At 35.0% G+C, this 11,011-nt stretch overlaps 1 protein-coding gene across 6 annotated transcripts in view; it reads left to right on the forward strand.

The window, feature by feature from the left end:
• Positions 1-11,011, forward strand: part of LOC111422396 (diacylglycerol kinase theta) — a 30,333-nt gene that overhangs the window by 17,238 nt on the left and 2,084 nt on the right. For 3 of the 6 annotated variants that reach the window (XM_071195011.1, XM_071195010.1, XM_071195013.1), the window contains 4 exons: positions 5,245-5,478; positions 6,205-6,499; positions 6,551-6,707; positions 6,758-6,865. In XM_071195011.1, coding sequence (XP_071051112.1) covers positions 5,245-5,478; positions 6,205-6,499; positions 6,551-6,707; positions 6,758-6,865 — 794 coding nt within the window. The remainder of the gene's footprint in view (positions 1-5,244; positions 5,479-6,204; positions 6,500-6,550; positions 6,708-6,757; positions 6,866-11,011) is intronic. The other 3 variants (XM_071195014.1, XM_071195012.1, XM_071195015.1) reach the window with 1 other exon arrangement.

Genomic DNA, 11,011 nt, shown 5'->3' on the forward strand with positions numbered 1-11,011 from the left:
CACAAGAATCCTTCAAGAAATGAATTTTATAGCGAATTTTGAAAATTATCGATGAAAATTGCAACATCGAAAATTTTATCAAAACTTTTTCAAATCTTTTCGCAGATTAACTTCAGGCATTGTGTAAGAGTGATAATGTTAAAATGTGGTTAAAAAATAAACTTTAAAACTTGTTTGTGATTTAGTTTTTGAATCACATGGTTTATAGCGCCATCTATAGAGTAAAATTGTTGTTAAAAAATAACTATGAAGCACCTGTGAAGTTAGTGTGAAGTTAGTAGGTAGTTAGTTGCCAAAAAATATGTGTGAGTTATGAATATCGAAGAATAAACTCCAGAAGAAACAAGTAAGGTTAAAACAGAAATGACAGCAGTATATTTCTTTAGCAACGTTCCAAAGCTCGACGAATGGACTTTCGCTATAAAAAATTTTTTGATATTAGATGGATTGGACAAATGTATACTTGGAACAGAAACTTAAAATTAGTTTTATCCATTGACGGAACCCTCTATGTACATATTAAAGACGTAAGGGACCAACTAAAAGCTTTATTTAACGACACCTATTTCTCAAGGAAAATCAGTCTACTTCGAAATTTGATAAATACGCGTCTAGAAATTTGTATCTCATACAATGGAGTCATACGTAAATCAGATTGTAGATACAGCTCGGAAGTTGATGAGTACTGGTTTTAAGATTGATGAGGAGTGATCATGGCGATTGAACATTCTGATGTAGTGGTAACAGGAGATTTAATAAAAACATAGCTATTGGACATGGAACCAACAGCAAGTGAAACAGGTACAGCTTTTGCTGGTGTTACAAAGAATGAATTTAATACTACAGGAAAAAGAAATCCAGGATTAAGTAAAAGAAAAGACTTAAAGGATATAAAATGTTTCGTATGTAAGCAAATGGGGCATTATAAAAACAAGTATCCGAACAAAGAAAATGGTAAAAGAATCAAATGCTTTCAGTGCTATGTTTGTAAATGGAAAGTTCAAAAACCGCGACTGCATGGTATATAGATTCAGGGGCCAGTGTTCAACTAACAGTACGAAAGGACTGGTTAGAAGATATCTCAACAGGTGGCAGTCTACAGGATTATTATTAATATTGCTGCCGGGCTGAGGAGAGCGGCCCCTCTCGTTACCGCGACCTATAAGATCTATTGTAACTTTAGTCATCGTAGACTAGCTCACGTCGATCACAATGAGCTTTATAAAATGATAAAAAATGTAAAAGGAATGCAAATTACCACGAAAACAAATGTAACGAATCGATGTACAGTTTGTTGCGAAGGTAAACAAACAAGATTGCCATTCAAACACATGGGCACAAAAGCAATTTCGACTTCATTCGGATATTTGTGGACCTATGGAAACGACATCATGGGGGGTTCAAAGTATTTGCTGATTTTCGAAGATGATTAGAAATACGAGGTGATAGATCGTTTCAAAGATTTTAAAGCATTGGTGGATAACCAAACAGATTCAAGAATTAAGGTTTTACGAAGTGATAACGGAGAGATGGATCAATATCGGCGAAGAAACGAACTTTCAGAGCGGATGAACCGTTCATCATTAGTCGAGAAAGCAAAATGTTGATTGCAACACAGAAGCTGAATACATGGCAATGTGCGAAATAGCTAAAGAAGCAAGGTAGAAGCAGGGTGGTTCAAATTCGATGTCCTTTTAGGCTCTCTCGGAAACTATAAAAGTTAGAAAAAAAGTAGCTGACATGTCTCGATTTCTTTTTTTAAATAAATTCCAATGTCGAAAACCTCAAAGCGCTATCCTCTTTTGTTTTTCTCCTAGAGGCCAAAATTGAAAATATCGTAAAACCGGCAAGTGCAATTATCTTGGTTATTATCAGTGTTGTTAAATACCCGGGTGTTTATTTTTAAGGGTAAATATCCTGGATATATACCCGTGGGTATTTACCCAAGATGGGTATTTTGAGGTATTTATAAATTTAATTTAAATTGAGTTGATGGCAGTTTTGCAAGCACTTCAAAAATGCAGAGTCACTTATCGACATACCAAACTTATTTATAACATCTACAATTCTACAAGAATGCTACAATGACGGTAAAATTGCATGAAAGTACTGAAGAGTGTAAAAGTAGTAAAGTACTGATTGTGAGCAAAACAAGGCGGGACACTGTTGAACTCAAATTGTTCATCACAGTCCTCAGAGTGCATTTAAACAACTGGATTGGACCCAAAAAGGCATAAACATTGATTGCAAATGCTTAAATAATTTGCGCTACGCGGACAATATAGTTCTTATATCGGATAGCCTTGGAGAGATTAAACTAATGATGAACGACTTAAAGGAGGTGTGTGCAAGAGTCGTGCTAAATATCAACAAGGAGAAATCAATCAAATAATGAGATTGAGAGGGTTCACAGCTATGTATATCTTGGCTATGAGGTTCGTGTATCGAGAGATAATTAAACAAGCGAACTAAACAGAAGAATCTTAGAGACATCTTCAAGAGAAAAGGCCAAGAAAGGCTTTCAATCAATGCTTGTTTCCGGTTATGACATAAGGCTCCGAAACTTTAACATTAACGGTAACCACTGCCAGGAGGGTCCAAGTAGCGCAAAGATAGATGGAGAGGTCGATCCTGGGTCTAACTCTGAGGGACTACATACGAAATGAAGACCTATGAAGAAGAACGGTCATGTGATGCGAATCAAGAATGAGCAGTGGACAAAACGGTTGCTCGAGTGAAGACCCGAAGTAGACGTCAAAAGAATGACCAACAATTGGATTCAAACAGCATAGAATAGGGAAGGTCTATGTCCAACAATGGACGCAGAGGGCTGCTTGGTGATAATCATAATAACTTGATCTAATCTAAATTACGGCAGATTCGTCTTTGATTGTTGACAATTCCTCGTCTTCCTCTTCATTTTTATTGGAATCGATATATTTTTACTGGTATCACTTTTATACCCACTGTTTGGGTATTTACCCTGGGCCGGGGTAAATACCCGGATAAATACCCATTTTAGAAATACCTACCCGCCAGGTATTTACCCAGCGCCCATCACTGGTTATTATTATAGGTCCATTTAAAAAAACGAAAATTGTCATATCTCAAAATCTAAAACCGAAAAATTTTTTTTGACTACGTCATCAAATTCTCTGTAAAAAGTGTCCATATAATGTCTTACAATTAGTTATAATACTCCATCTATAATAATAACCAAGATAATTGCACTTGCTGGTTTTACGATATTTTCAACTTTGGCCTCTAGGGGAAAAACAAAAGACGATAGCGCTTTGAGGTTTTCGACATTGGAATTTATTAAAAAAAAGAGATCGAGACATGCAAGCTACTTTTTTTCTAACTCATAGTTTCCGAGATAGCCTATTCGGACATCGAATTTGAACCATCCAGTACATACCTAAGACATTTGTACAATGATTTGGTTGGTGAAATAAAATGTATAACAATATACAATGACAACCATTACCAGTACATCACAAACGAACCAAACATATCAATGTGAAATATCATTTTATATTTGTTTCACTACATGCGTATCGATGAAACGATGGCAGATATTTTAATCAAATCACTGAACAGATGCAGCAAAAGAAATTTATAGAAGGTTTGGGTCTTCAAACAAGTTTAGATGTAAATAAACATCAAATCTCGTTTGTGGTGTAGTTTTAACCCTTTGTGTCCAGACGGTACTTTAAAGTACCGGTAATTTTAAACACTCATTTTAAACTGTAGTTATCTATTCGGCGCATTTAGATCTGTCTGTACTTTCTACTATACAAGTGTATACAAGAAATAATCTGTATAAAAAACGTCGCAATCCGCACTGTAGGGTTTTTAGGTACACTTTAAACTTATTCATCCAGATGTGAGGTTAGAAGTTTAGTGAAAAGTGGTGCTGTTGAATTTTGTTGTTCAAGAAGGTATTTCTTTTTAAAAAGAAAACATTGAGCTTAAATTTAAAATAAGTCTCATTCCTTAATTTCAATAAACATTGTTTCTAAGAATTTTTAAATTAGCATCTTTTTTGACTCTTTTAAATGTAAGTGTTGTTTCAACATTTTTGTTCTTAATATTTTTCCAATCAAACCCAACAATTATTATACATCATTTTAAAGAGAAAGCTTTGAGCTTTAATTTAAAATAAGTTTCATTCCTTAACTTCAATAAATACGGCTTCCAGGAATTTTTAAAATAGCATCTTTTTTGACACTCTTAGGTTATACGAAAATGTAAGGTTTATTTCAACTTTTTTTTCTCTATATTTTTCCAATCCAACCCAACAATTATTATACATCATTTTAAAGAGAAAGCTTTGAGCTTTAATTTAAAATAAGTTTCATTCCTTAAGTTCAATAAATACGGCTTCCAGGAATTTTTAAAATAGCATCTTTTTTGACACTCTTAGGTTATACGAAAATGTAAGTTTTATTTCAACTTTTTTTTCTCTATATTTTTCCAATCCAACCCAACAATTATTATACATCATTTTAAAGAGAAATCTTTGAGCTTTAATTTAAAATAAGTTTCATTCCTTAATTTCAATAAATACGGCTTACAGGAATTTTTAAATTAGCATCTTTTTAACATTTTTAGGTTATTCGAAAATGTAAGTTTTGTTTAAAAATTTTTTTTCTCTATATTTTTCCAATCCAACCCAACAATTATTATACATCATTTTAAAGAGAAAGCTTTGAGCTTTAGTTTAGAATAAGTCTCATTCTTTAATTTCAATAAATACGGCTTCCAGGAATTTTTTAATTAGCATCTTTTTTTACACTTAGACTATGCGAAAATAGGGGGATTGCATATTTTGCTAAAATTTTATTCCAAAGGCCTTTACCGAGTGTATTTTGATAGCGTTTTAATTCTGTCTGATTCTGTCACAAAGTTTCAAAATGTTTGACTTCTTGGGACCCAAAGGGTCCAAAGGGTCTATAGAGTAAAATTGTTGTTAAAAAATAACTGTGAAGTTAGTACTTAAAAAAATGTTAAATAGTTGTCAAAAAATAACTAAAACCGGTATTTATGAGTTTCTTTGATTAAATAATCTAGCAGGATCAACAGATCAAAGGTGGTCCATTGGGATAACTTTAACCGTGCTGCACGGTTATAACAACATATTTTAAAACATAAATAAGTTCTAAAATCATTAATTCAAAATATAGTCTAATTTAAGCTTTCATAACCTTTTAAAATGTTGTTTCTAATTTACTAAATTATTAGGTAACGATTTGGCACGTGTTTTACGATGGGGTTCCGGTTACACGGGCGGCGAAGACCCCCTCAATTTGTTGCGGGACGTGATCGATGCGGAGGAGATCCGTTTGGACCGGTGGACGGTCGTCTTTCATCCAGAAGACAAACAGGACGACAACGTCAAGCAAGTGAACTCGACCGGTAAGAAGAGGCAAAAACTGTCCAAATTGAAAGTGACCAATGAGCAAATTAGAAAAACAGGTCAATCATATGTGTTTAATTGGATGTTGTTTTGCTGTAACTTTTACTATAGATAAAAGAAAAAATGATAAGGACAAGATTTTTGTCGAAGTAAAAAGTTAAGCTTTTCGTTTTTCTTTTCTTTTATTTGATTTATTTTTCTTCATTTTTTTAAATTTTTAGTTACGTTTTTTTGTTGGTCTTTTTTATTTATAAGCAGTCTACTTTTTCTGAAAGCTGTGTATGTAGCCACTTTTTAAATGTTTTTACATCTTTCTCTGTCTCTCTTTCTTTCATTATTTTATTAATTTGTTATAAATTTAAATTTAACAATTTTTTTAGCTCTCAACTAAACTTTACTGATTTGTTTATTAAAAAAGGTAAGGTAAGAAATTGATTTCAATTTACTTTAAATCATTCGTTAATCATCAATTATTAATTTCGTCTTTTCGTTAATTAGTTTCAACCTTTTTTGTGTATTAATATATTTTTGTATCGTTTCTGTGTAAAACGGCAAAACAACATTTTCTCAATCTAACATTGATTTAAATCAAAACTAAAAGAGAAACACTTAAAAATTTATGAAGCAAAATTATTTTGAGCTTTCTAAAAAAGTAGGTTACTTCTCCATCTAAATAAAACCTAACCTTAAAATATTATAAATAAAAAATCCTCATTTTCCATTTTAGCATTGATTACTCATTAATTAATTAATATTATCGTTATTTTTCTTGTTTCTTACTTTAGTCGTTGCAAGTTCAGCTGCTGGCGAAGATAACTCACAAATTTTTGTTATGAATAACTATTTCGGAATCGGAATTGACGCCGATCTGTGTCTCGATTTTCACAACGCGCGCGAAGAGAATCCCAATAAGTTCAACAGCCGCATTCACAATAAAAGCGTCTACGTTAAAATGGGGCTAAGAAAAATGGTTGGGCCGAAAATTTGCAAGGATTTACACAAAGAGGTTCGTTTGGAAGTCGATGGAAAATTGGTGGAGTTACCGCAAGTTGAAGGAATTATCATTTTAAACATTTTAAGGTACCCATAAAAAAGTTTAAATCAACTTTTACTTTATTTACTTGTTTTTAGTTGGGGTTCTGGTGCCAATCCTTGGGGTCCAGAAAAAGAAGACCAATTCTCAAAGCCCAATCATTGGGACGGAATGTTGGAGGTCGTTGGAGTTACTGGTGTTGTTCATTTAGGACAGATTCAGTCTGGAATGAGATCGGCGATGAGAATTGCACAAGTAAATAATAAAAAATTGATTAATTCAAAACAAAATTAATAAATTTACAGGGTGGTCATATAAAAATACATCTTCATTCGGATATTCCAGTCCAGGTAGATGGAGAACCATGGGTGCAGAGTCCATGTGATGTCGTTGTTTTAAAATCCGCGTTAAAGGTACACTTTGAAAAAAAAAGGAATCTTAGTAAAAATCAATTTATTAAAACGGAACACCCTTCCCTCTGCAAACTATTCCCATACCATCTCAATCTTTCTGACTTTATTACTTTTACCATGTCTGGCTGGTTATATAGTTCTTCCAGTTCTTTATTAGTCCTCTATACAGGGTGTCTCAGCGAGACCGGTCATTAGACGTTTTTGGGGTTCTAGCCAAACAAAAAATTTGAGAATGCAGACTTAAGTATTATCAATTACGTTCTCTTCACCTACTCTATTTTTTTAAATGGAACACCCTGTATAATTTTACATATTTGGATTTATCTGTTTTGAAGGTTTATAAATAACTTTACTTTTTGCAATTTGAACCAGCAATTCTCGAGTTATTCGAATTTTTCTAGAAAAATTTGCTCCAGCGGACATTTGTTCAAAAAATCATAGAACACTCAATTTTTGAGATATCAATTTAGGATTCAGAACATGCTTAAACAACATGATGGAGTATATTTTGGTGCCGAGAACGGCTGTCTAGATCGTTTGGTCACTTTACTGTGATACGTTAACTTTTCGAAATTTGGAAGCACCATAACTTAATTTTTTTAAATGGCACCCCCCATATTTTATTACTTAATCGTCTTCGGCGTCTCATTTTACATCTTTTATATTGTCCTATGCCTAACATTAATAGTTTGAGAAATAATTAGGGTTTTTTGAAAAATGCTCACATGTCATATCGATATTAACCTAGTGTGCCATGGAAAACAAATGTTTAATAACTTATTGATAAACGTCAAAGTCTAATTTAGGTTGTTTGATGCTTGTGAGTCTAAAACCAGTTGAAATGGATATTAATAACGTAAATAATGTTTATACAAATGAAGAAATCCATAATTTATTTTTGTGCATGAAAAGTGCGACAAAATGAATGTTTAATGAAAATTATCCACATTTATCTCCGATGACAAAAGGTAAATTTAGAGGAATAGAAGCAAATTTTTTGCATTTTGGACGAAATAATCACGTGTTAAACTGACCAAAAAATGTAGTAGATAATGCAACGGAAGAGGTGAATACCTTGGCTTATTTCGAGCCCAGTCCCAACACCTCAATTCGAGCTGCCAAAGAAGATCTGGGAATCATACTACGAACTTTGTCGCTCTTTTCATGCAAAAAAAATAAATTAAGAATTTCTTGATTTGTGTAAATATTACTTTCGTTATTGTTATCGATTTTAACTCGTTTCAGTACTAAGGGACATAACAAATAATTATTAGCTCACATGCATCAAGTGACGTAAACAAGTGAGTCTTTGACAAGAACTCATTGAGAAGGCTTGTTTTTCATGGCACACTAGGCTAAATATCCATATGATATGTGTGCATTTTTCAAAAAACTCTAATTATCTCCCAAACTATTAATATTAGGTGGGGGTCATATGGGATATAAAAGATGTAGAATGAGACACCGAAGACGACTAAAAAATAAAATATGGGGGGTGCCGTTTAAAAAAATGAAGTTATGGTACTTCCAAATTTTGAAAAGTTAACGTGCCATAGTAAAGTGATCAAACGTTCTAGACCGCAGTTCTCGGCATCAAAACATATTCCATCATGTTGCTTAAGCATGTTCTCAATCCTAAATTGATGAAGTTGGTGGCGACTTCCGGTATAACCGGAAGTGCAAGAAATCTGAAAATATTTTAGACGAAGAGATCGTAATTGATAATACTTAAGTCTGAATTCTCAAATTTTTATTTTCGCCAGAACCCCAGAAACGTCTAATGACCGGTCTCGCTGAGACACCTGTATATATATAAACTGACCGGCAAAAAAAACCGGCCACTATAAATTTGCCACAACTTCAAAGCTGGCTTTCTCGCGAACCGCGCATTCGATTTTGATGATTCTTTTTTTGATGGAAAGGTTGATTCTTCTATAATAATCCTGCAATAGAAATTTTCGTTCAGATTTTAATTTGAGCATATACGGGGTGAGAAAAATGAGAAAAACTTTTATTCTCGAAATTTGTAACACCCTGTGGGGTGCAGCTGCTACAGCAGAGGGCATTACCTGGAATCAAACAGTAGCCCAATCTTTTCTGAGCATTTTCTTTTTTTATTTACTCTATTATCTATGTTACTAACGAAGATGCAGCATTTTAAAGCGATCGCCTGTGAAAACAAGATGAGTGACAATAGTAGCTGATGACCGTTTTATTGTTCTAAGCAATCGTAGAACGACAGCTGCATAAGCTCAGCATCGTCTTCAAATGGTGCGTGTTGTTGATGTCAGTGAGAGAACCATTCGCTGAAAACTTGCTAGAACTGGTCTGGCTGCAAGAAGGCTGCCAAAGGGCCGAGGCTGCTTCTTAGATATCGACGTGCGCGTCTTCAATCTGCGCGCTTACATATGAATTGGGAGATCGAGCAATAGAGGAATGAGTAGTGCAATGGAGGTCCTTTTTACGGATGAGTAGTGGTTTTGTCTACTATCACCCGATAGTCAGGAGCGAATATGAAGACGTTGAAATGAAAGATTTGTGGACTATACAATTATGAAACTCGAAAGTTGCGATGATGGTTCTGTGATGGTGTGGCCGGGAATTTCCAAAGAGCTAATACAGAATTTTAATCATTGTTAAAAGTGGCGCCTTAAATCACTGACCTTGAAAACTAAAACTGGGCACCCGAAACAGTTTTTCAGAAGCACTTACATTTTCTTAGAATTACAGAATTGCGTACGTCCTTCATTATTGTAAACATCTGTTCTCAGTTCTAATATGCAGTAAAAACAAGGACACATAAACAAGAAAACAAATTTAATTTAATGTAATAATTAATAATAACACGAAAATTAATAACGTGTGTGCCCCCCACGAGCCAAAATAACGTCATGTAGTCGACGCGGCATCGAACTGATTAGGTTTGTAATTGATTTCTGAGGAATTGCGGTAAACTCTTCTTCAAGAGCAATTCGTAACTCCTGAAGGTTGTCCGGTAGAACAGGACGACGACGAATGCGTCTCTGAAGTTGATCCCAAAGATGTTCGATAGGGTTAAGGTCCGGGCTGCACGCTGTCCACTCCATCCGTTCAATACCCACCTCATCAAGATATTCGCTAACCACACGTGCTACGTGCGGTCGCGCATTGTCATGCATTAGCATGAATCCGTCACCAATAAAATGGGAATAGGGCACGACAGCTTCTTGCAGAATATCTTGGATATAACGGTGGGCATTTAGCGTGCCATTTTCAACAAAGATGAGCGCTGTATGCGCTTCCATCGAAATACCCGCCCATACCATGACCGAACCTCTATGGAAAGGTACTCTTTCCGAAATTGTGCAGGTCGCAAACCTTTCATTACGACGTCTCCACACTCGTTCTCGACCATCAGGAGACCGGAGACATAATCGGGACTCGTCAGTGAAGAGCACTACAAATGGAACAATGGGGTAAATTGTTCCATTTCCCAATTCGTATGTAGGCGCCCAAATTGAAGACGTGCTCGCCGATATCTCTGGAGCAGCCGCTGTCTTTTGGCAGGTCTTCTTGCAGTTAGATCACTTTCAGCAAGTCTTCGACGAATGGTTCTTTCACTTACGTCAATCCCACGCACCATTTGAAGACGATGCCGAGTTTCTATAGCAGTCGTTCTACGATTCCTCAGAGTGTTTAGCACAATAAATCGATCATCAACTGCTGTTTTCACTCGTCTTCTACCGGAACCTTGCCGCCTAGTAAAATTTCCTGTTTCCACATATCGGTTCCAGGCATCCTGAACTGTTGTTCGGCGTATACCCAACGTATGGGCAACGTACCGCTGACTTTTGCCATCTTCAATTAAACTAATAATACGCACAACATCAGTTATTGACAACGGCATCTTTGACAACTGTCAATTTACTATTCGAAACAACTGACATACGCTACTTAGCGCGCCACCTTAGATTTTGTATGCTTGTTTGTCTTGTTTTCACAGGCGTTCGCTTTAAAACACTGCATCTTCGTTAGTAACAGAGATAATAGAGTGAATAAAAAAACAAAATGTTCAGAAAAGATTGGGTTACCGTTTGATTACAGTTAACACCCTCTGCTGTAGCATCTGCACTCCACAGGGTATTACAAATTTCGAGAAAAAATGCT

The sequence above is a fragment of the Onthophagus taurus genome, chromosome 3 (genome assembly GCF_036711975.1).
Source record: "Onthophagus taurus isolate NC chromosome 3, IU_Otau_3.0, whole genome shotgun sequence".
NCBI lineage: Eukaryota > Metazoa > Arthropoda > Insecta > Coleoptera > Scarabaeidae > Onthophagus > Onthophagus taurus.